The sequence below is a fragment of the Lithobates pipiens genome, unplaced genomic scaffold, assembly GCF_037356315.1.
Source record: "Lithobates pipiens isolate NorthernLeopardFrog02 unplaced genomic scaffold, aLitPip1_a1.2 Scaffold_13, whole genome shotgun sequence".
NCBI classification, from domain to species: domain Eukaryota; kingdom Metazoa; phylum Chordata; class Amphibia; order Anura; family Ranidae; genus Lithobates; species Lithobates pipiens.
Genome location: NW_027507718.1, coordinates 300423034 through 300449979, shown reverse-complemented (window position 1 = coordinate 300449979; position 26946 = coordinate 300423034). Strand labels below are relative to the sequence as shown.

Below are 26946 nucleotides of genomic sequence, written 5' to 3'. Positions count from 1 at the left end.
GAGCACCACACACCAAAAACTCAATTTAATTCATTTTTAGTGTTCAAAGCAAATAAATGTATCCATCCATGTTTATACGCTTTATTTTTAAGAGAAATCACTTTGAAACCCCCCCCCCCCCCCCTAGCATTTCTGGCTGTAGCCATCTTGAGTAAGGGAAGATGATTTATGTACACAAAAGTTGGTAGACAGAAAGACAATTTGCCAAAAAAGAACCTTGCAACTGAGCCTCCGGGGCTTGAGTATACCAAAATGAATGCCCAAAATCCAAGTAATATGAAAAATCCAGAAAAGAGATGGTAGACGAGGCCGAGCTGCTCTCTGTGTGTCTATGGACACACAGCCAACCAGAGAGCATACCCACACGAATGCCCCCTTATCAAGAGGCGTACTATGGTGGGCACTTGGTGGGGAGGGAGCCAGGAGCACCAGTGGGGGACCCGAGAAGAGGAGGGTAGGGGCTGCTTGGTCCAAAACCAAAGTTATTTATTTTAGGTCTCTGTTCCAAGAACTGTTGGGCAGATTTGGTTAAAACCACTCAGATGCAAATTCAGCAGTGTAAGGTAAATAGACAGTCCAGTATTTAGTCACTCAGTCTGAGTTAACACCTAATACCGATGCAGCTCTCAGCAGGGGTCCTGTGCGTCCCTATTCACTGTTTCAAGTCTGAATACAGCCTACATTTTTTTCTGAATTCAGACCTGAAACTGACCAAAAGACACACAGGGCTCCTGTGCAGATTCGCACCAGAGCCGCAGTGCAGATATGTGAACCGACTCCATAGAGAGCCAGTCAAAATCTCCTGCTATTGCAAATTGGATGCGGGTAATTTGCAATGGTGTGCACCCAGCCTCAAACTTAGGATGGTCAGTACATTGGGTTGTACGATGACAACAATAGTCATGTATGTGCTCATCATAAAGTGACTCCTATTGGCTTCAGGGCTGCCTATGTATTTAGTTCAAGCACCATATATTTAAAACAGTCATCTGTCGGTTAGTCATATGTATAAGGGCCAAATTTTTTGAAGAGAATTCTACACACACACACACATGACTGATGCTTCTAAAATGCATTTGTGCTATCTGCTAAATAAAAAAAGACCCTTTAATTTCATAACAAGGTCTTACATCAAAAAAAAAGTGTTCCTCTAAGCAGACAGTCAGGTTAATATATAGGTATGCAGTAAGGATTCTGGTTGGGTTTTTCCATAAACCAGTAGATGTGCAGACTAGGGAGACCCCCTGATATGTACTCCACATTGGTCCTGAAGGTCACTGAGAGCAGGGCCAGAGGGATATAGTAGCCCTGCAGTGTTGTTGGATGGATCTGCAAAAGCAGGACAGGTGTGTTTACTGAGGTGGGCAGTGACTGCATCTGATGTGACAGGAGAGAGCAGGGAAGAAATGTCTAGATATACTTAAATGCCTCCTTGAACAAATGGCCTGTCCATCAGCCCACCATCAAAACCTGAAATCATATATTCTCATTTCAAACAAAGCTAGGGAGAACTGGTAGCGCTTGGCCTGAGTAAGCACAACCAACCTGCCTTTTAAAGCCGGCCATAGATGGAGCAGTTTTCTTTCCCGCAACCAATGACCACAGTCAGTGTTGACGGGGGAATAACTCCTGTGGAGCCCCTGTGTTCTCCTGGCAGGGGGGGCAGGAGAGCTTTTTCCCCCTCGGGAGAACACAATGATTACCGCTAGCAGCTAAATTAGCTATCAATAACCGCATGTAAAATCGGACAGGCTGATTGTACCCAAGTTGATTGATCGATCAACTTGGGTACATTCAGCCTTCCCATATATGGTTTTAATCTCGGCCAATCCCTGCTGCACTGGCCGAGATTCAAACTGTCTACTTAAGTTAGAGACATATTTCTGTTGGCTAAACAGAGTATGCCATGCACAATGTGTTGCAGTTTTTTTATGTATGATTTTCAGGGATGGAGGTGTGTTACTGGTAGCACCAGACCACTTATATAATTTTGCTCCAAAAGGTGAGTGTTTATAAAGGGCATGACTTTTTGGAACTTTTTTTCTTAACATATTCCAGCATCAGCTTCCTTTTTGTGCCAGGATTTCATCACATGATATCTCTGAGCCCCAGATGAGGTTGATACTCTAATGCCGCGTACACACGACCTGACTTTCCGGCAGAAAAGGCCCGCCGGTCTTCACAACGGACTTTCGATGGAGTTACCATGGACTTCCGAACGAACACACTTGACCACACACGAATGGACTAAAGTCCATTCGAAAGTCCATTCGTTTTGAACGTGATGAGGTACGACGGGACTAAAAAAGGAAGTTCAATAGCCAGTAGCCAATAGCTGCCCTTGCGTCGTATTTGGTCTGTTGGACCAGCATACAGATGAACGGTTTTCCCGATAGGAATTGAGTCTGTCGGACAGATTTGAAACATGTTCTATTTCTAGGTCCGTCAGATTTTTTTAAATGAAAAACGATCGGATTAGCCCTCACACGATCGGATTGTCCGACGAACTGATTCCGTCGGACGTAGTCTGCCAGAAAGTCCAGTTGTGTGTACCTGGCATAAGACTTCTCACTGGTAGACACAAAGATCTCAGGTCTGAACCGGAGGAAAGGTATCTACAGTATATATTGCCCAGCATACAGTATGTGCTGACTGCGGGTCCCACTATGATCAGTGCCTGAATAGTGAAGTATCTCCACCCACAGCCACCAGCCCAACACATCCTTTTAGTAATGACCTGGAGGGCAAATACTCCTTTATACCCCATCCCTTTCTTATCCTTGCAAAACAGGGATAACTGCCGCTGTTTATTACAGATAAACAAAAATAAAGAGAGATGTAAATACAGTAGATTGTGAAATGCTAAAATAATATTCAGACTGAATGTGTATTATGCAACACAATATTTCTATCAAAAATGCTGTAGAGGGCAAAGATCGTTTAATACTGACCATCTTCAGTGCTTTAAAAATATCCACGTAAAATGCTCCTAATATACAGACAGCAGAAGAAGAGTTTTCTTTAGCCATCGCTTACAATATATCAGTATTGTGCTGACATTATGAAATGTTCATATCATCAGTACTACACATATATTTGAAATGCCATGATATTTCCCTAATGCACACAGCAAACTGTAACCGGGTACAAATTGTCCCACGGGAACATCAAGAAATTAAGTGACACATTTCTTGTTTACAGTTATGAACCTAAAGTCCACTAGGTTAATTTGGTTCGAAACATCATGAATTCTGAAGCTGTATCATTCCCTACTTTGATGTTCTCAGATGCTGTGTTGCTGCAAATAGAGGCTGCTGAGGTCAACGTAAACAGAGAGTAGAAAGGGAATGCTTAAAGCCTTGTTCCGTTTTCTTTTCAAAAAACGATTTCAGACTGCCCAACTGTTCACCCTGATTACAATATTCTTAAATATTTTTTTTGGAATATGTAAAATGAAGATTTATAGCATAGAACACATTATACAAGAAAAAAAATATAGATAAAGAGCATTAATCATTCATCTACAATGACGCAGACCCATTTTTTCTGTTTTTGAAATTCATTTTGATTTTATTTATCTCACTCCAGAAGACATTTTGCACATTTGAAGACTTGCAGGCTTATTAGGGCTCATGCACGCTGCAGCTCAAAGAAGCTCAAAAAAACAGCTCCTACAGGCTTTTGAGCTTTTTTGAGCACTCATTTTTTCTGCCTGGAAACTCCCCTCTATGTTAACCAATGTGTCCATGCACACTATGGCTTTTTCAGGAGTTTACAGGCATATGTTCTTACAGGCAGAAAAAATCCCCCTCTATGTTAGCCAATGTATCCATGCACACTATGGCTTTTTCCGGAGTTTACAGGCATATGTTCTTACAGGCAGAAAAAACTCCCCTCTATGTTAGCCAATGTGTCCATGCACACTATGGCTTTTTCAGGAGTTTACAGGCATATGTTCTTACAGGCAGAAAAAATCCCCCTCTATGTTAGCCAATGTATCCATGCACACTATGGCTTTTTCCGGAGTTTACAGGCATATGTTCTTACAAGCAGAAAAAACTCCCCTCTATGTTAGTCAATGTGTCCATGCACACTATGGCTTTTTCAGGAGTTTACAGGCATATGTTCTTACAGGCAGAAAAAACTCCCCTCTATGTTAGCCAATGTGTCCATGCACACTATGGCTTTTTCAGGAGTTTACAGGCATATATTCTTACAGGCAGAAAAAACTCCCCTCTATGTTAGTCAATGTGTCCATGCACACTATGGCTTTTTCAGGAGTTTACAGGCATATGTTCTTACAGGCAGAAAAAACTCCCCTCTATGTTAGCCAATGTGTCCATGCACACTATGGCTTTTTCAGGAGTTTACAGGCATATATTCTTACAGGCAGAAAAAACTCCCCTCCATGTTAGCCAATGTGTCCATGCACACTATGGCTTTTTCAGGAGTTTACAGGCATATGTTCTTACAGGCAAAAGAAACCCTCGCCAAACTCGCATTTTTGAGAGGAGCTTTCGAGCAGAAAAGACACCTCATGTCGTGTACATGCACGATCAGAATTCTCATCAGAAAAAAGCTCTGATGGTTTTCCCGTCGGAATTCCGACGGAATTTCGCTCAAACTGTCTTACCTACACCAAATTCTGATGGTCAATAACACAGCGGCATACAACACGTTCAGCGGCACTACAAAAGGGAAGTTTAACGCTTCCGAGCATGCGTTGAATTGTTTCCCGAGCATGCGTCGGAATTTTGCGTGTCGGAATTGCATACACACGATTGAAAAATCCAATAGAAAGGTTCCGGGCGTGTGTACGCGGCATTAGTGCCCAAAAACGCACGAGAATGTGTAAAGGCACAAAAGAGCATGAAAAATCTCAAAGAAGCTTGAAAACACACACACACACACACACAAAAAAGGAAAAATAAAATGAGGGGAGGGTTTGTGAAAAAAAATGCTTATGCTCAAAAAAGCTCAGAGAAGCTAAAAGGAGCGCAAAGAATCTCAAAGAAGTATAAAGAAGCATAAAGCATAAAGAAGCTCAACAAAAACGTGCAAAAGAGACCAAAAAGTACAAGCTTTTTCAAGCTGAAATAAAAGCTCAAATGCCTATAAAAGCAATTTTATTTTAGCTGCTGTGCATTCAGCCCTTAAAGAGGAGTTCTGCCTGGGAAAAAAAAAAGAAAAGTCAGCAGCGACAAATACTGTCACTGCTGACTTTTAATATATGGACACTTACCTGTCCAGGGAGCCCGTGCTATCGGCACCCAGCCGATTTTCGGATCGTCTGTCAGGTGCTGCCGCCATCATTCATTGTAAGGGATACTGGCGGTAGAGCCTTTTGGCTTCACAGCCAGTTCCCTACTGCGCATGCGCAAAGCGCACTGTTCTTTCTAACTGTCCCAGTGGTGGAGGAAGGAGGAGGGGTGTCGGACTTCCCGAGGGACGGTGCTGTCTCCCAGAATTGGGAAGGGTACCTGTCAAAAACAGGTACCTGTTGCCCCCTCCTGCCTGAAAAGTGCCAAGTGTGGCACCAGACGGGGTGAATAAGCAGATTGGTGGAGGTTCCACTTTTGGGTGGAACTTCGCTTTTAGGAAACGTAGTGTTCATGCAAATGAACAAAATATAGCTTACCATTGCATTGTCCTCAAGGTATTATTAGAAGGTGTACAATCACATAAACCTGAATTATTTCCAGAATGGAGGTTATATGTGCCTCTGATGCTGCTGGTGCCTAGGTGTGCCAGCCTTGTAAGTCTTTCTTGTCTACGTAAACTAGTAGCAGGAATAGAGAAGCCAAACTGGCAGAAACCATAAAGTGCTTTTTCCTATGTTTTTCAGATTCTTCCCTCCCCAACCCTCTGTGGAACAAAACAAAATAGTACTTCAAGCATGGGACACACATGTACTCCTTGGTTCCCACAATACACTGCTAGGCCTAAGCACTGTCATGCTGGGGCAGGGAAGGGAGTAATTTCAAAAGTTGTTTTTTGCTTAGACCTTTCAGAAGATCCCGGGGTGATGGGCGGAGATGAAAATAGGAGAAGCGGCATCATACAATGCCTGCAATACAGTGCTATTCTTAGTTCGACTTTTTAGCCTTAGTACAGGTTTAATACAACATTTAGCTTGAATTCGAAAAGCTTGCTGGTCTTTGTTGGTGATTTTGTTGCTATGCATTTGCTTTAAAAAGAAAATGACTTTTTATTTTATGAAATAGACTATTTTTTAATAGACTTTAAAAATACTATGTGTGTTTCTAATCTTTCAACAGCATAAGAGCAAAAACTGATATTTTTTTTTTTTTTTAGATGGGGATTAAGAGTGCCCTAATATTCATTTTACTATGCTTGTTTTACAGCCATCTGGAGTAGAGCTTTTACCATCGGTTAAAGATTTATCTACGTTTTCAATCTCTTCAATGTTAGCAGGATGATCTACAGTTTTAGACTGTTTTATCACATACCATTATTTTTACATGGCTTTTGTTTAAACATACTGAGATTGTCTGTTATAAGCTATGGGCATATCAACCTAATAGGGAGTGTAGAAATTTTAAACCTAACTCCAGCCCAAACTTTTTTATATAGCATTTGGAAGTTTTAAAGTACTATAGGTGTCGACGTATAACACGCACTGGCATATAACATGCACCCCAAGTTTAGGAGGGAATTTTAAGGAAAAAAACTTTTCAAGGAATAAAAAAAAAACATTTACATGCCCAGAAATGCAGCATTATCAGTGTCCATCTGCAGCCTTGTCCAGTGTCATTTGCAGCCTTGTCAGTGTAGCCTTGTCATTTGCAGCCTTGTCAGTGTAGCCTTGTCATTTGCAGCCTTGTCAGTGTAGCCTTGTCATTTTCAGCCTTGCCAGTGTAGCCTTGTCATTTGCAGCCTTTCCAGTGTAGCCTTGTCATTTGCAGCCTTGCCAGTGTCATTTGCAGCCTTGTCAGTGTCCACCTGCAGCCTTGTCAGTGTCCATCTGCAGCCTTGTCCAGTGTCATTTTCAGCCTTTTCAGTGTCATTTGTAGCCTTGTCAGTGTCACTGCAGTTTAAATATGGCGTCGCCGTGATACACAGAGCCGATCCTGTGTATCTCGGCTCCTCTCGCAGTCCCGCTCTATGATGGACATAACACAGGGACTGGGCGTGACTGTGAGCGGAGCCGAGAGGAGCCAAACGCCACCAAAATACACATAGCCGAGTGTACTCGGCTAGGCTCGGCTCCTCTCACAGTCACGCCCAGTGTTATGTCCATCATAGGGCAGGACTGGGCATGACTGCGAGCAAAGCCCAGAGGAGCCGAGCCTAGCCGAGTACACTCGGCTATGTGTATTTTGGCAGCGCTCGCTCCTCCGCTCACAATCAGCGGGGGATTGGCGGGGATCGGCGTATAACACGCACCCACGATTTTCCCCTGATTTTAAGGTGAAAAAAGTGCGTCATACGCCGATAAATGCAGTATTAGGAAATCATTCCAATGGGAGCAAGACAGCAAAAAAAAAATCTGACCATGAAAGTCAAAGTTTATCTTTATTATGGTCTATGCTCCCTCTCCTGTTGACCACTATTTCCATTATTTTGTATCCTCCTTTCACAAGGATAAAACATGAGGGGAAATCTCCTCATTAGAGTCCACCCTTTTGTGCCATTGCATATATGGCAGTCAGCAAGAGGTTAAAAAAAATAAAGTTCCTGCTGGTTAAAGAAACAGGATGCAAACGATTAGTATGTGTTATATTTCATTCTTGCCTTATTAAAAAAAAAAGAAAAATATTTTTACAACATTATATTTTTGTTCTGACCTAAATAAATAAAGAAATGATATACAAAATTGCTACACACTTTTAAAGAAAGGCGATATGGCTGAGCACATCTGCCATTATTAGATATGGGTCTGTAGCAGCATATCAGATAGAAGCAGAATAGACTTGCTCCATTATCTGATCTCTGTCTTTTTTTACCCGTAAGCCTGAAAATAAGTCAGTAAGAAATATTTTCTTTTTCATAGGGATATAGAACGATTGCAGCCACAAAGTTGGTGGTTTTGAGGGGTAGCAGAGTAATATAGCCATACTGTATAACAGCAGTGTATAAAGTAAGCTTTTGCAAAGACCAGCTTCAAGCAGCGTTCTTTAAATGTACTTGTTAAAAAACAAAAGTCAACATTCCAGACAAAAAAATTTAGCTAAAGGTTGCATTAAAGCAAGGGTGTCAAACTCAATTCCATTAAGGACTGCACCAGCAGTATGGCTCCCCTCAAAGGGCTAGTCATGGGGTGCACTAGGTACAGAAGAAAGGGGGTTTAGGTGTGTGCTACATACAGAGTGCAGAATTCAGGAGTGTTCTACATACATAATGCAGTATTCAGGAGTGCACTATGTACAGAGTGCAGGGAATAGGGGTGCGTTCCATACAGAATGCAGGGAATAGGGGTGCGCTACATACAGAGTGCAAGGTTCAGAGGTGCGCTACGTACAGAGTGTAGGGTTCAGGTGTGTGCTGTGTACAGAATGCAGGGTTTAGGGGTGAACTATGCACAGTGTGTAACCCCAACTCCGTCCCCAAGCTTCCTTGCATCGCTCTCTTCTCCTTGGTCTGCCTCTACTACCCCCTCTATAGCTTATTCTCTCTCATATTCTGAAGATCTGACCCCCCCCCCCGTGCCCCGCTGTGAGTGCCTGCACCGATCTGTTAGATTCGGGAGGCTTCTGTGTTTACAAGTGACAGCAGGGAGAGGGAGCTGGAAGGGAGTTTCGCCTTGTTCTGACTGCAAAACTGGGTGTGAAGGCCACATGACAAGGCCTGGTGGGCCGGATTCAGCCTTGTGTTGGACATATGTGCTTTAAAGGCTTTACAAATGTTCTGTAAGGCTTCATGAGCACTGGGCTTTTACCCCTGGTGCATAGTTCTCCAGAGTTTAGCTGCAGGTAGAGGGCACAAGTGTACTGTCCAGTCTCACTGCCTGCAGCCTATGAAACTAAGTGAGAGGCTGACAGCTGCTGCTGGATGGTGCACCTAATGGTACTTGTGATTAGGGCAGTATGTGTCTACTGACCATTGTTTGGAACAGAGACTGCTTACGTTCTGAGCATTTGTCTCTGAGCGCATACTACCCTATACATAAGTATGACTAAGTGCACCATCCAGCCTTGTCCAGAGGCGACAAGCTGCCAGCAGTGGAGCTGGAAGATGCACCTATGCTATGCTGCCCCCCACCCACAGCTGAATGCTGCAACTTCATTCTCCAGGATCGAAAACCCAGTATGCAGGAGACCTAAAAGCTTGCTCTACACACTGCTTTACCCACCCAAGTCTGTGTGTACGAGTGTTTACTAAAACCTGAAGCTGTCTCTATTCTGCACTGCTTAGACTATATTTCCAATAATTTCTATATGATAGTCCGTAACAGGTGCAAAAAGTGATGTGTATAAATATCAGGGGAATGGGTCCATGAACATGGAGGTGTTCATGGACCCAATCCCCTTATATATATATATATATATATACACATCACTTTTTGCACCTGTTATGGACATTCATATAGAAATTATTGGAATTATAGTCTAAGCAGTGCAGAATAGAGACAGCTTCAGGTTTTAGTAAACCTTCATACACACAGACTTGGATGGGATATATACTAGAGTTTAAGGATCCATACCTTCATGTCTGTTCTATTGAGTATCTGTTGACCTTGTCAAGTAGTAGGGTGTGTTGTCTGTTATATGTTAGTTTAACCATTTTTGTAATAAAGATAATATTTTTTTATGAACTATCACCTCATGACATGTCTACAAAGTCCGCCTTGATAATGTTTAAAGTGATTCTAAAAGTATTTTTTAAACAAACATGTTATACTTACCTGCTCTATGCAATGGGTTTGTACAAAGCAGCCCCGATCCTCCTCTTTGTGGGTCCCCCACCGGTGCCCCTGGCTCCTCCCCCCTGCTGAGCGGCCCTAGAGCAAGCCTCTCATGTGTGCTTGCTCCCTCTTTTTCCATCCATTAACACACAGAGCGTGGCTTGGCCCCACCCCCCACTCCCTCCTCACTGGCTGTGATTGATTGGCTCCTGCTGCTGCCTCTCTTTCCAATGAGGAAAGAGAGAGCCAGAAGATCGCATTCTAATGCACATCGCTGGTTCGAGATCAGGCTAAGGTAAGTATAAGGGGGGGGGGGTCTGCGGGAAAGGGGTCAAGGCTGCATGCAGAAGGTTTTTTACCTTAAGGCACAGAATGCTTTAAGGTAAAACTTGTACTTTCAGAACTACTTTAAGCACTTCCCATTTTTCTTTGTTTCCACAACCAAAAAATTTACCGATAAGCTATTGGTTCTGAGAAATATGGACCTACCATGTATGAATGTGGCAGTGGAATTTTAAGCTGCTTTGGGGGTGGGGACTGATGCTAATGGTAAAGTTAATTTAAGAAGGCTATAAATGGTTTTGAGTGAGAATAATATGGATGATTAGGCCTGAAGTATATATTTCCATTTTTATATCATTTCTTTGGAAAAAGCCTCCATATAATTAAATAACAGGTAATTAGGTTAAAAGAAAATAGTTCCACTGTAATACAACGTTACATTAACAATGATACAATTGCAACAAGAGCATTTTGCTTGTTGTGGATGCCAAATGTGCAACATGTAGATTGTCAGAGAGGAGATGGATGATGCTGGAGGAGATTCAAGGTCATTGCGAATAATGCATTGTGCAGGAAAAAGTTCCAGGGGAAGGCAATGTAGAAGACTTAAATGAATACTGAATAACTTATAAAGGACAAGTGGATACGAGAATTAGGCATGTTTATTTATGCTGCCAGCATTAAAATTAATAGCAGATAACTTCTAACACAACATAAAACAATAATATACGTCATTGCAATGTAAATGGTGTAGAATTCTAGATTGGAAAGTTTTCAAGCCCTAACTGAGAATGAATTATAGCCATAATTAATCTGAAAGCTGAATTTCAAGTTAACAGTGGTCATACACTTAACTCAGAGGTGACTGTGGATGACGTGCAAGCTTCTACACGATGGTTTACCTTGTGCTTTCTGGAAAATATTTACAGAAATACACTTGCTTGCTGCATGTCAAGACTGGTGACTGCATGCACAGTCAGTTTTTCTGCTTTTTCTCTCAACTACTTTCTACTCTCTACGCAAATTAAGTTGCCCATCCAATAGGTAGGTTATGGGTATGGGTGGACTACACAATGACCAGACCACTATTTCCACTACACGCACTTGGCTCTTAAAGGATAAGTACACTTTAAAACACAGTGTATTTATTCATTTTGCCCCCTCGTCCCGATTTAACAGTACCTACCTTTACGCTTCACAGATGCACACTTACCGAGATCCAATACCGGTGCCCCCAGGATTATTTCCAACTCTACAAGACATCTCTGTCCTGGCAATGCCTGCACAGTACAAGCACCATATTCTTAGCAGGCTATCAAAATTCAGCTAGAATCTAAAGTAAAAAGGAAAGAGCCAAGATTTCAATAGCCTCGTTTTGAACTTGATTGATAATTAATTAGGGATGAATTAAACATGTTTTAAAATGCTTTTACTGCTGGTTCAGTATATGCAAATACTTTATTGTGCATGAGGTGGACACAGGTTCACTTTAAATTCATTTAGGCTGGGTTCATACTATTACAATGTAGGATATTGCATTTCTGTGCAGATCACATGCGATGTCTGTGCATTGCCAATTCAAAATGGTGGAGGGTCCTTTTTTTGGCCTGCACTGGAATCGGATCGCATGGGTGTTCACACCTATGTGATCTGATTCCTGTACCATTTCACAGTTTGCACTGCGATCTGCGAACCTGGGGTGTCATAAACGTTGTATTGACACCCGCAGTGGTTCGCATAGGGCAGTGTGAACTGCCTGCACGAGACATGTGATGCGGGAACCCGCACAGGAATCTCGCGGGTTCCTGCATCACAAATGTGTGAACCCAACCTTAAGCACTATTATTTTATCAAGCTTGGTTACAGCTGTTCTGTTTTAAATGTCACTTTATCCATTGACATACCTCCATTGATACAGTTTGACCTAACAGAAGGGTCACCTGCTGACAAAGCACCATCTTTCAGCTGTTTAACTAACTCATCAATTAGGCATAGAAGTTGGATATAACATGATTTTACTTCGGTTTATTGTAGTACAGGGGATGTTTTTCCAATCTTAAAGAGGTTGTAAACCTCCAAACACCCCAAAACCTGCAAGACAAAGGCATAATGAGCTAGCGTGCATCACATACTAGCTCATTATGAAATACTTACCTTCGAAAGATACCCTGCAGCGGCGCCAGCACACCGCTGACACGGCCGACATCTTTCCCAGAGGTAGTTCCGGGTTCACGAGCTCCGGAGTGCGGATGCTGTTGGTCACGGCACAGGCCCTGAATAAACAGCATGAGCGGGCCATTCCTTCAGTGCGCATGCGTTGATGACGTTGGCGGCATTGTATATAGTAAATATCTCCTAAACGGTGCAATTTTAGGAGATATTTACAGTACCTACAGGTAAGCCTTGCTGTAGGCTTACCTGTAGGTACAATTTAACAGCAAGACTTTACTTCCTCTTTATGCCTCATGCACACTGGACATTATAAAAATGCCAGTAGCAAAAGCAGTAGAAAGCTGTAGCTGTAGAATGTGTTTTGCAGCATTTTTGCAGTAGCATTTTTTAGAAAAACTATACTCGCATAAAAACTTGAGGCTCAAAAATGATCATAAATGCTAGATAGCTGAGTTGTACAATGGTTTTTTTTAAGCATTTTTCAGCGTTAGAGCATTTTACAGTTGAAAAGCTCCTCTTAAAACCTACTAGCATGGGTTTTTTTTCTCCAGCTTGAAAACGTACCTGCTAAAAAACGCTGATAAAAGCCTATGGACACATAAGATAACATATTGGGGAGTTTCCTGGCTGTAAAAAAAAGAAAAAATACGCATGGCACCCAAAACAGCAGCTGTAAAAACTGAGGGCTAAATGCATGAGGCCTACTTGTATGTAGACAATGATTTTCCTTAGCTTTCTCTATGAGAAGAACATGGACTAATGCCGCATACACACGACGTTTTTTCCATCAGAATAAACTCTGGCGGTTTTTCTGATGGAGTTCTGACCGAGTTCTGCTGAAACGGACTTGCGTCACACCAAAGTCCGATCGTTTAGAACGCGGTGACATACAATATGTACGACGGGACTAGAAAAAGGAAGTTAAATAGCCAGTACCAATAGCTGCCCTTGTGTCATTTTTGGTCTGTCGGAATAGCATACAGACGAATGGTTTTCCCAATAGGAATTGATTCCGTCAGAAAGATTTAAAACATGTTCTATTTCTAGGTCCATCAGAATTTTCAAAAGAAAAAGTCAGATGAAGCCCCCACAAGATGAGAATATCCGATGAAATTATTCCGTCTGACCTTTTCTGCTGGAAAGTCCGGTCATGTGTACGCGGCATAAAAGAACATGAAAGAAACAGGGAGGATCTAGCTAGGAATGAACCAGCTCACACTACACAGGAGGAGAAGACAATTCAAAAATTACATAACCAAACACATTATAGTGGCTCTAACACTAACCACTAGATGTCAATAGACATCAGACCAGTAGCAGCCTTAAACAGTTCCAGAAATATATATACCGTAACTGGGACAGAACAGCAGCACAGTAGTTATTTAGATTGTTTTATTAAAAAGTACAGGAACCTTAAGTATGGCGTAACCTATCATCTAAAACCTTATTTGGGACATTTTTCAGGAATTTTTTTTTAATGTCTGTGATCCCTCTGGAGCATTTTTCTTCACTTCCTGTCTTTGTAATGTCCACACAAAAAAATGAGGAAAGGGATTGGCAGTGATGAAAAACATTTTCAGAATTTCTAACCTTTCCTCATTCTCTCATAGATTTTTTTTTCTGTATACACATTGAAGAGATTCCCCATCACTTCCTGTCCTAATAAAAGGTTTTGAGTGGAGTATAGCTTTAAAATACAGCGTGTATTAGGATTTCACTGATACTGGTATTGGAGTCAGTGGTGGCTGGTGAAGTTTTAGGATAGGGGATTCCAGACCCCGTCCTTCCTTTTTGACCCCTCCCACTTGGTGAAAATTGGTGTGGTTTCAGTGAAATAGTGGGCGTGGCTCTAAGGTGGTGTGGTTAGCGCCTGAGATGAACAAGGGTTGGAGGGAGAGGGAGGAGGAGAGAGAGAGACAGCAGGCTCAGATCCTACACAACAGTAGAAATATGTGTATTGTAGAAAGTTTAACAATCAGCAGATAAAGATACTCCAAACACCTGGTGTTAGCACTTCAATCATCCCGACACCATTGTTGTTATGATGTCAGGATGATTGAAGCACAATATTTCTATTATTACATTGACTGACAAGGCTGCAATGGACTGACTGACAAGGCTGCAATGCAAGGCTGCAATTGACACTGACAAGGCTGCAATGGACTGACTGAAAAGGCTGCAATGCAAGGCTGCAATTGACACTGACAAGGCTGCATTGATTGGCATTTTAAACTTCCCTCCTAAAAGTTTTTTTCTTTTAAATTCCCTCCTAAACTTGGGGTGCGTGTTATACGCCGGCGCGTGTTATACGCCAATAAATATGGTAGTTAAATCTACAAGTTTTTTCTCTTTCTTACCATTGCAATTCCTGTATACTGGATTTTAAAATTTTAAAATCCAGTAATTTAGAAATTGGCTAAAAGCATTTTATATGTGACTATATAGATCAGACCAAAAATGAGGGTCAAATGAGAAGAAAAGAGGTACAGAGGGACTTTGTTCCAAATCTGGGACAGTCTCCCAAAATCAGGGACAGTTCAGAGCTATGCCTCCATCAATGGATTGTGGCAACAAACATTACCACAACCCATATTTGTAAAGCTAGCCTTAAACTACTTGCTGTATTAGGGCCTTTTCACATTAGTGAGTTACAGTGGCACACATTAAAATGCACATTTTGCCAAGCATTGCTACAGCGCACTGAACTAATGCCACTGCCATTTATTTTGCAATGCAAATACACAGCCCATTACAACAAACCTGCATCTTTTTGTGCACCACAATGCACAGATGTGAGCCAACTGTGCGCTGTGGTGTACTGGCTTGAAAAAATGGTCCAGTTTAATCTTTTTCATGCCCCCAAAGTGCTATGTTTTCAGTACAGATGCCATTTTTCAGCCCTTTTTACAAGTCAGGAGCCGCACTTGAGGCGCTCTACATACCTAAGGTGCAAAAAATGTTCTCTCGCTCTACATACCTACCAACTTTTTGAGATGGCAACAAGGGACTCCTATTAGCAAATTATGTAGGCATAGGACATACACTCTACCATGCCCTCTTAAAGGAGAATTATGCCTCGTATCTATGATTGGACACTGATCGGACATTCCAACAACAAAATCCATGGATTTTTTCCGATGGATGTTGGCTCAAACTTGTCTTGCATACACACGGTCACACAAAGTTGGTCGGAAATTGCAAATGTCAAGAACGCAGTGACGTGCAACACATACGACGAGCCAGTGTGGTTCTTCTGCTTGATTCCGAGCATGCATGGAACTTTGTTCATCGGACTTGTGCACACACGATCGGAATTTCCGACAACAGATTTTGTTGCCGGAAAATTTGAGATCCAGAGATGGACCGTCAACAAGCTCTGATCGCACATTTGCCATTGGAAAGTCCGACCGTGTATACTGGGCATTTTACAAAAAAAAGTATAGTTATGCCCACAAGTGCTTTTTTACCACTGCTATTCCTTTATCTTGGCTTTCAGAATTTACAAATGCAGCAATTTAAAAATTGGATGAAAGGTTTAGCACTGGGCAATGCTTTTTGAAAGATAAAATGTGCATTTTCTGTACAATTATATAGATCAGACCAGAATGAGGGACAAATGAGGAGGAAAGAGGGTCAGAGGGACTTTATTACAAATCAGGGACAGTCCCTCGAAATCAGGGACAGTCCCTCGAAATCAGGGACAGTTGGGAGTCTCTATATTTACAAAGCTGACCACCACTGAACTAATGGTGCACATATTTGTTTTTGCTAATGCCGCGTATACACGATCGGAAATTTTGGTCGGAAAAAGCTCTGATGGTTTTCCCGACGGAATTCCTGCGGGATTTCGCTCAAGCTGTCTTGCGTACACACGGTCACACCAAATTCCAACCGTGAAGAACTCAGTGATGTACAACACGTACAACGGGGATAAAAAAAAGGAAGTTCAATAGCCAATAGCTTCCATCTCGTAGTTGACTCTGAGCATGCGTGAGTTTTTGCGCTTCGGAATTGCATACACACGAACGGATTTTCGGATAGGTACTTTTTCCGACCGCAAAATTGAGAACAGGCTCTCAATCTTTTGCTGGCAGAAATTCGGGCAGCAAAAGTCCGATGGAGCATATACACGATCACATTTTCCGACCAAAAGCTCTCATTGGTCTTTTGCTGGCCGAATTTCCAGTTTTAGCTGAGTATTACTAGTTCTTATCACAGGTGACTTTCGTTGTATTTGATAGTCCTCAATTATTCATTAGCTTCTATGATTGGTAGTAAGCTATGTGTCAAGATATGGTAAATGGACCGGTAAATGTCTATTAGAGCCCACAATATCTCAAACAAGAACACTTGAAAATACTATAATTGATTAATTCCTTATGAGTCTGTCAGTTGCCTGTGTTCATGTTACTATGTAAATTGTTGATTCTGGGTATGATTCTGGGTATGCACAGGGCCGTCTTTAATATCGTTTGGACCCTGGGCACCCCCCCCCCCCATACAATTTCACTCTCCATCTGCTCTGAGACATACGATAAATAGCAGCTAGACTTAAAATCAGTTACTGTATCAGATCAGGCAGCAATTGCAATTGGTTGCCAGCAGTTACAGCATATCATTACTGCTTACTGACTGGTTGCTAGAGGTTACAGCACACATTACGGCTCACTGATTAGTTGCTAGAGATTACATCAAATGATTTCTGCTTGTTAATTGGTTGCTAGAGATTCCTGTACAGCAATACTGCTCACTGATTGGTTGATAGAGGTTACAGCACATCATCTCCTCACTGCAAGGGAGCATGATATACATATGAATTCCGCCTTTATTTACATATGAATACCGCCAGCCACAGCTATTTGCTTAGTAATGCCGCTGCTATTTACATATGAATGCCGGTTATATACATGTAATTACAGGGTCTGCAGGTAAGTCATCTATACACAACAATAGGGCAGAGCTGGGCTGCATTAGTACCAGCACTTTACACTGAGATATCGGGACAAAGCACAGGGCTAAAACTTCAAGGGACAAAGGAATTTAAACCAGGATAGTTGGCAAGTATGAGGACGCTGCTTTGGGCCCCACAACAATGACAGGGCCCAGGGCAGCTGCCCCTTTTGCCCTGCCTTAAAGATGGCCCTGGATATGCACATGCAGAATAACTATGTGAAGTGCTCAGGTACATAGCAGAATACAGAGATACAACTTTGTGCTGCTCTTGCACAGTTTTTTCATGATCCTTTCCACTGATGATAATGGTAGCCCATATTTACAATGGAAAAAATGATTTCTTCAGCGTCTCAGTCTGTTCTAAAACACAGTAATCTTGCCTCACATGTGAAAAACAAAATATGCAAATCCCAATTATGAAAATGACAGCAGGAGTGCAAAAAAAACTTAAAAGAAGATCCCTATACACTAAACAGTCTATAGCAAAATAATCTGCAAACATTTCAGGGAAAGTATAATTTGTTCCAAGTAACAGTGAGCAGATTTTAATTGCAGCTCTGAAAAGCAGTTTTTGTTTAAGAATAAACTTGCTAAGCTCTATTCGCTTCTGAGCTAGCCACATAAATTAATGCCACGCAGTTTTAGAAAAGCAATAACCCTTTCTGTGAGGATAGAGAACACTTATACCGTACATATGACAATAGTATTTTTATAGCGTTTTATCCCAAAGGGGGACAAGCACTTTACAAAACATAATAAATGTAAAAGCAATATTGTAGAGGTTATGGCTAATGAATCCCATAGGCTTGAATAAATAAGCAAGTGTTTTGTTTGTTTTTTTCATATATATCCAAGTATGGAACTTTACGGACAGAAGTGGGGATTTAATCCCATAGTGTTGGATCTGTATGTGCATCATATGCTGACAGATAGATTCTGGGAATATCCAATATCCATATGTACTTTTTTTCTACCTGAGAAAGAGAGGATATGAGCTGGGATATATGGCTTTACCAGTTTTCCCTAGTATATAAGGCCCACATTAAGGCTATGAAAGTTGGTAGTCGAACCTTAAAATGCACCTGTGCCCAGACTATGGACTTTAATCTATTTAAATATTCTTAACAAGAGCTTTATGCAGAACTACTGGCACAAAAATGTATACATAAATATGTTCCTCAATAGTTGCAAAGGATATAAATCCATTTTGTGAGCACTAAATTCTTTTGACAACACAGATGTTACCTTGTTAAAGTAGCAGTGCCTTCATGATTGTGCTGTACATAGTCTGTACACAGAGCAGAGCTTTAGGAGGGGCCCAGCAGGCCCCACCCACTACGGGCTGTCTGCAGAAAACTACAGGAGGGGGTGGAGACAAGACCATTCACCTTGCACAAGGAGAGAGAGAGAGCAGTGACTGGTCCTTAATACAGAAAGCCCCTGTACAGAGGGAAAGTTTCACATTATTTGCAGTGGTGATGTCACTGTACAGGTCTGAAAGAAATACACAGAGCATCACAAGAATCAAGAAAGAATACACATTATTCTTGTATTTAGATGATGTTTGGGGGGGAGGGGTGGGTACTGAGTTTTGACAGGCACCCAGCTCCCACTTCCTCCCCTGGCACCGTTCACTCTCCCCCCTCCTTCTCTGCAATCTTCTGGGACACGTCACAGGTCCCAAAAGATTGCCTGGCCATTCACAACACGCAGCGCAATGCGCGCCCGGCTGTGAAGCCACAGCAGGGTGCCCACAGTTACAATACCGGCATCACGAAGAGGAGGGGGAGAAGAGCGTGGCATTACTGAACCATGGGACAGGTGAGCGTCAATTTATTAAAAGTCATCAACTACACTTTTTGTAGCGGCTGGCTTTTAAATGGGTGGAATGCCGCTTTAATGAGAGTAATTACCAAAGGTTGGTGTACATGGAAAAAATGCATCAATACCTATGTGCCAGCTTAATTAGTGCTCCCTGTGACAAATAACTGACAAATAACTGCCATGAACCAATTCATTCATTTTTCATATGATGGTGCACCAAATTCAAGCACGCGTACTCCGATGTGTGCCAAAATTTGGTGCACATAACCTTTTGCCTGGATAATCCTAAATTTTCTTTTTCTCCTCTCCTTCCTGCATTGCTGCACCTCGCTAGCTATCTATACACATCACTGCCATGCCGCAAGGCCGACTGTCACTGTCAATTCCTATTTGCTATAGTATTTACTTGCTAATAGTGTACATTTTAGAATTGTTTTTTTTTAAATCAGAACATTGGAATAAGTGTTATTTTATTTTAACACATGGGATTGGACATTTGTAGCGATTGTCACATAATACTTTTAATGTAATTTGGCATGGCTGGAGCAACAATAAATAGAACTTGGGTAATGGTATTGTTGATCTGGTACATGAAAATTGTACTTATATTCATACTAAAGGAATGAAACAATTCACTTTGTTAATCCCTCTTAATGTGTAAATGTTAAACGTCCATTAAACACCAACCTAAGGTTGATCACTAAGTAGCACAAGATATGTCCACCAAGAGTCATATCTTGTGCTACTTAGTGACAAAAGAATTCAAGTCTTGTAAGATTGTACTTGTGGGCTCTCCATCACCAATATTTTAGTTCAGTGTCAGTTCAGTGTTGCACTAAGTAGCCTGTCAGTTCAGGCTCCTGATCACATAATGTTAGGTAGAGGCAAATAATTGATCGTTTTTTGGAGTTCATTGATATAAATGCTGCAATGCTGTCTTAACTGGTTCTCATAAAAGAATATTTCACATTTTTCCTAAGAAGTAGATTTTTTATGCAGGCTGAATTGCAAAATTTTTCTGAATAAAAAATAAATTAAAAAAATATATATTTATTAATAAAAATCTGCCAATCAAGTGAAACAAATAAAAAAATAAAGAAAACGATATCAAATTTACATTTAATCGAAGACTTCTTATATACGTATACTTTTGCAGTGAACAATACAACTGTGCATCAAATTATATAAAGGGCAACCATTATAAATAATGTAATAAAAAGTCCACATATCAGTGATTAAGCTGTTATAACATTTCGTATGTAATGATGTGTCAAATTAGTGTTCCAAGACCTGATTGCACATCAGTTCCTTACCGGACTCAAATGACCTTCCAAACATGAGACCCTGAGCACTTGATAGAAATTGAGGCTATGCCTCAAGGATGTCTCTTGTCCCTTTGAACCACCTTCAGTGAAATCCAAATTACTGACTTGAATTTGACTCAAAGTTACCAAAACATCAGTATGAAAGCCAGGCAACTAAAATATTTGTCAGGTTACCAATCGCAGCCTAGGTTTTTAACTCAAGATAAATTACCTTTAAGATGCTTTCAATGTTACATCTAGATTTCTTATATTTTTTACTGTTGCCCTTAACAGTGGTACTTTGGTTTGAGAACCTCTAATACAGCTAATTTGGATTTTAGAAGAAAATAAAATGGTAAGTAGAGGGTAGAAAAAAACTGTAAATTCATAATGTGACATACTGTATTTATCAAAGATAGAAGTAAATGAATCCATGCTACAGAAGTCAAATAAATAAATAAATAGATTGATTAAGCTGCGGTGTCTGTGATCACAAAATGAATGTATAAAATAAATAAGGCCACTCTACAACCCTATAAGAGTGGTAAAACAGTGTCTCTGCAAATATCAATAAATAAATCAAATAAATCAATGTAAATAAATAAATCTATCAATACGCAAAATTAAATGTATCTACAATAAACACCAATCAAGTGTTTAAAAAAAAAAAAGTACCTGTGCAAAATAAATAAATATATAAACAATCTATATATAATTTATAAAGTCTATCAATTCAAACAAAAATAGTGTCCAAAGATATTGCACAAAAAGTCCAAACTCCTCCTTTTTACCACAAAGTGAAAAAATAAAGGACAAAAACTGTAATAAAAAGTGAAAGTATCGCCCAGTGTTTTTCAGCCTTAATGTGCAAATACTCCTCTGCTCAATATACCCAGCATCGGTATTTTTTGGTCATCATCATATCCAGCAATCCAGTAAAAACATGGGGAATAGAAGAAGAGCTCCACATAGTGTAAAACCATAAGAGTATTTATTAAAACATCCAACAAAAACGCTTACATTCAAATGTGTCATGCTCAAAACAAGGGGATTGATAGTGTGGAAAACGTGCAACGTTGGCTCCAGCTGCACACCCCAATGGGCTAGTGCGGGGTGATGTCACTCTAGGCTCTAACCTACGCGTTTCGATGAAATGTCATCATCAGGAGCTGCATGTAGGGTTGTAGCGTGGTTTCGTTTATTTTACACATGCTGTATTTATCGACTAGTTATAGGTATTTCAGAAAAGTTCAGAAAATAACATTTTGGTCTTAGGAGAAGTTACAAGTTTCTTGAACTGATTTTTTTATTTGCCTTTTATTTTTCATTATTGTTACAAAAAAAATGGCAACATGCATTTATTGCAAAGTTTACTAAAACAAACAAAAAAAAAAGAATGAATGCAAAGCATAAATAAAGGCAACATCAAATATTGTATATAGAGTTTAATGTAAACTGACACATCATAAAAATTCCATTATCTTGTAGATCTAAAATTTCCTAATCTAGTGCATTTCCCGAATGTAAACTAGAAGAAGGATTTGATGTGGCACCTCATTCATCTCTAAAGACACTAATCGACTTGGTTCCCTATATAATTTATTGTAGTTATTTACCATGTATTTGCTTTCTTTCAGCCAGAGATAAATGGCTGCCGTCTGATCCACAGATCATATCTGAAGGTCTATATGCTATAGCGGTTGTGTTGAGCTTTTCCCGCATAGCCTACATCCTGCCAGCCAATGAAAGCTTTGGGCCACTGCAGATATCACTTGGGAGAACGGTGAAGGACATATTTAAATTCATGGTCCTTTTTATAATGGTTTTTCTTGCCTTCATGATTGGGATGTTTATCCTGTATTCATATTACCTGGGAGCTAAAGTGAACTCTGCCTTCACAACGTAAGTAACAATTCACATGTGTTTTAAAAATATTACATTTTCTAGTGTCATTTTGCATTCATATGAAGATATTTGCTTTGGTCGGAAGTAATCAATACAAAACAACCAAGATAGTTCAATTAGTAGAGGTAGCACCTAAGTGAATGGCATTTCTTTTAAAACCATCAATGTGATAAATATGTCACCAACAATGTGGAACAAAAATAAGAAGCTGCCCTTTTAAGTGAATAAAGCCATTTTAAATATGTACAATAATCAAAAGTATAGTAGCGTCTTACTTTTGATTATTGGTACAATGGCATTTCTTTGCTACATTAAATATTTTTCATCTTTTTTGCAGCTCTGTGCAGATGATCTTTTGCTGACTCTTTGCTACAGCCACATACATGCACTCCAGTGTTGGCTGGTTGGCATTTCCCAGGGTGGTTTTCCTGATGGTGACATCTATGTACCATGCATGCTGCATAATGTGTGTTGGAACAGCCATTTGTAGTCTCCATAAGGGGAGTGCATGATTGGGTGGCAATACAGGAGCACAATTGAAGAAACAGATATAGAGTATTGCCACTTTAAAACAGGAAGTTCCTGAACAAGGACCTTCATGGTAGGACCACCAGGAATTATCTTAATTAAAGCGGCTGATTTATGAATATTGAAAATGACATTAAAAATTGTATTCGCATGTTAAAGTTATTAAGAAATTTCGTGATTTGGTTTACGTGAACATTACAGAAATTTCAAGGAGTTAAAATTAGAGTTTTTTATACTTAAGTAAAGTAACTCAAACAGAAAGTACTTTTATTAAAAAAAAATATAGTAACATTGTATATATACAGGGCTTTTTTTTCTCAGAAAATATGGGCAGCCCCCCCCCCCCCCTTCCCAATCACCCCTTGTCTGTGCTCCCTACCCACCTACGAGCACTGTCCTTTGGTTCCACCCCTACACACCTCCCAATACTACTCTTTTAGAAAATACAGAATCAAGTATCAATTGTGGTGTCAAATACTTGGTATGGAATTTGTTAATAATTAAGAAAAGCAGTAAAATGGATCCTCTGCTAAGCAATAATAGACCCCCCACCCCCCCCCCAGTAACACTCGATCACACTCCACAACAGTAGAACAGTAGACCCCTCCGAAAAGAAAATAAACCCCCCCTCCCACAGTAACAACAGACCCATGCCAGCGACAATAGATCCTTGCCAACAACAACTGATCTGCCAGCATCAATAGACCCTCCAGTAGTCAGCAACTATAGACCCCTTCCCTCAACAGTAGATTCCTCCCAGCAACAATAGATCCCCCACCAGCAACAACTGACCTCCTCAGCAACAAGAGCTCCCTCCAGCAAGAAGATATTCCCCCTAAGCAACAAGAGATCGCCCAGCAGCCAGCATTAATAGACCATAAAATACACCCCACCACGCCTTGCCATTTGATACATTCAGTGTTGGAGATACTGGAACTGCATTGCACATGTTCCTATTAAAAGAAAGCCCTGTATACTGTATGCTTGTTGTAACACCCTGTTAAACTAATCATTGAATCCTGAGGCATTGTCACTGTCTCCTACACATGGGTGTTTGACACTGAGTGAATTTATAGGTGGGATGGCATTGTAAGTTGTATTAGGCACACACTGTAGTTTTAACTGAAGTCCTTGAACACAAATGGCTAAAATAAATGTAATGACTTTTTAATGAACACATAACTGAATTATGATGATCTTTTTATATTGGCCTGTGGTCCATCTTTAGATGAGAACAGAAATGGAATTATTCCAACGTGGAGTCATTAAATGAAAGCAAAATGTCTTGCACTTTGGCTTATGTGGAAATGGAAGCAAACAGCACAGAGGCAAAGATAAATTAGCTAGCTCCATTATAGTGCACCTTTGTTACAATTTCCATCCACAGGCTGCAGTTATAAGCAGCAGTTGTTATTACCACAGCAACTACTATCTATCCATTTAAGCTTGCCTAAATTAGGTAGGTGGGTAGGGGTCTTTAAGTCAGCGTAAAAGTAATTATGCTCTGTAACAAAGACAACCACAATACTCTTTTTTTCCTAATGCTGTTTCATAAACTTGGGCACCACTAACAGAGTTTTCATTCACTTTGATGGAAACTTCTACTGACAGGTGAATTTATCCTGACCGTACAGTGAACCCAACCTGGCCTTAAAATTTTTTACAGCAACGATGTTGAAGTAGAGGTACAATAAGCTTAATCCTTGCGTCACTGTGGAGCCCCTTTGGATCCTGAGCCCAGGTTGTATACATGAACATTAAAGGACAACTGTACAAGGCTGTGCATGTCAATATTAAAGGACAACCAAATTCATGGCCTTAACTCCCTGGGTCCAGCCCACCTGGCCTTTGCCCCATCCCCAGCAAGGTTCACTATGTGGCCCTGCCCGAAAGCCACAAAGCGTTCTTGGTGGGTCCACTTTATTCTGTGTATGTGCACCATGGCCCCATTATTTCTATGGGAGCTGTACTAATGGTGGCCTCCATCAGTTTTGCAAAGCATGGCTCTGCTCACAGGAATGAATGGGCTTTGCCAAACATGTGCAGAATGATGCAGGATGCTTTTTGAAGAAAGACAGCTACGGGCAGCACAACACAGTAAAGACCACTTAAACAGAAGCCGAGATAAGTATAGGTGGTGATGATGCACTCATGCACACATGGCTTAAAGAAAAACTTTTACCAATGGTACACCTTTACTTTCAACCCTCCTAACATTAAGTCACACCTCCTGATAGTAAACTGTCAAAAGCCATTTTTTCAGTGGGTAGTAGAGGCTTTGACGTTTGACAGTTAAGTGATAGGGTGCGTAGCTTAGTGCCAGCAGGGCCAGACCTCGGCTGGGTATACAGTTTATTTTATTCAATCAAAGGGTTGAAAAAAAAAAAAAAGACTGACAGATCCCCACATCCACGCAATGATGTGTAATGCAGGGATCTCTCTTGATGTTCTATGATATTCTGACAGGGGGACCCAGAATACACTGGTCACTGCTAACAGCCAATGTTTGAATGCTGGTTTTCAAGCATGACCGTTCGACAGAATCCAGTTGTTAGACCGGCTTCTGTGGAACAGACAGCAGTACACATGTACCAAAAGTCGACTGGTTCCTGCTATACCGACCAACTTTCAGTATATGTGTAGCGGGCTTTAATCTCAACTTGGGCAAAAGTTAGGTCATGGCATATAGGCTGGGACTAGGATTGATTCCAAGACTAATACAGGTATTTGTAGGAAACAAAAGATGCCTGCACATCAGTGCTGTCCTCCCTAATGCATCCTCTCCATCAGGTAAATGTGAAATATTTTATATGAACATTTCTTATTTATGGTTTTCAGCCAGTGGGTGGAGCTTGAGACTTTTTTCATATGTCTGTCATAACCTTATCTGTTTTGATGAAAACGTCTGCTCTTAATGGAGCTAAAAAGCTAAATTACAAGTAAAATTACACATAGTTGAATGAGTCAGAGGAGTTTTTCACCCTCCACAGTCTGTTGGGACCTGTCTGGAGTTTTAATTAGACTTTACCTTCAAAATTCTGTGTTCATTCTTCTTGGATACTATGGTGTTGTCCCTCCTTTCTAAATTAGATGTAATTACAAGAGTTTATATGCACAGGTACTGTTAGAAGGGATAGCAAGCATCACTTCAAGTAACCATTTACATACTTTATGTATGTAGGGGATTTTAAAACATCATACCATTCTATTAACTATGTAACTTCTCAACAAACCTGACTTTATCTTTCTATTTGTCTTTTAAGCGTTGAAGAAAGTTTTAAAACCCTGTTCTGGTCCATATTCGGCTTGTCTGAAGTAACGTCTGTAGTTCTGAAATATGACCACAAGTTTATTGAGAACATTGGTTATGTTCTTTATGGGATCTACAACGTGACAATGGTGGTGGTTCTTCTTAATATGTTGATTGCCATGATTAACAGCTCCTATCAAGAAATAGAGGTAATAGAAACTAAGGCCACTTTTGGTTTATGTATACCTGAAATGTATATTGCTACATATATAATAGGTCAATCTATCAAAGAATAACCTAGGCCATTGACGGCAAACCTTGGCACCCCAGATGTTTTGGAACTACATTTCCCATGATGCTCAGCTACGCTGCAGAGTGCATGAGCATCATGGGAAATGTAGTTGGAAAACATCTGCCAAGGTTTGCCATCACTGACCCAGGCAGTGTTTTATCAATGTGTGCTTTTGCTATTTTCTATGATATAAAATGGTGTTATAAGGTCACAAAATTGTATAAGCTTGGGTTAATTGAATTTATGACATGCATGTTTGTGTTTTTGTTCATATTTGGCATTTTGATTCTAAAATTCAGGAGAAAATAATTTAATACTGCTGCAAAAAAAAAAAAAATGAAATTCAGTGATTAAATAATTATTTTATGCAAACCTAAATAAATAATAGTAATGTCTATACCCCTATTTTGGTATGTAAGCTAAATGCTTTATCAAAAAATGATTGATTTAAAAAACAAAGAATGCAGCTAAAGTGTATACAGTATTTGGGCAAGATACAAAAATAAGCCCCTCCTAGGGTGAAACACATTGGAGGAGAGGGAGCAGAGTCCAGAAGGTGGCATTGCTTGGA

General features: G+C 40.5%; 1 protein-coding gene across 1 annotated transcript in view; it reads left to right on the top strand.

Annotated features, from left to right (window-relative positions):
- Nucleotides 1-26946, top strand: part of TRPC3 (transient receptor potential cation channel subfamily C member 3) — a 280070-nt gene that overhangs the window by 219437 nt on the left and 33687 nt on the right. Inside the window, exons 7-8 of the mRNA XM_077476842.1 lie at nucleotides 22038-22302; nucleotides 26097-26292. Coding sequence (XP_077332968.1) covers nucleotides 22038-22302; nucleotides 26097-26292 — 461 coding nt within the window. The remainder of the gene's footprint in view (nucleotides 1-22037; nucleotides 22303-26096; nucleotides 26293-26946) is intronic.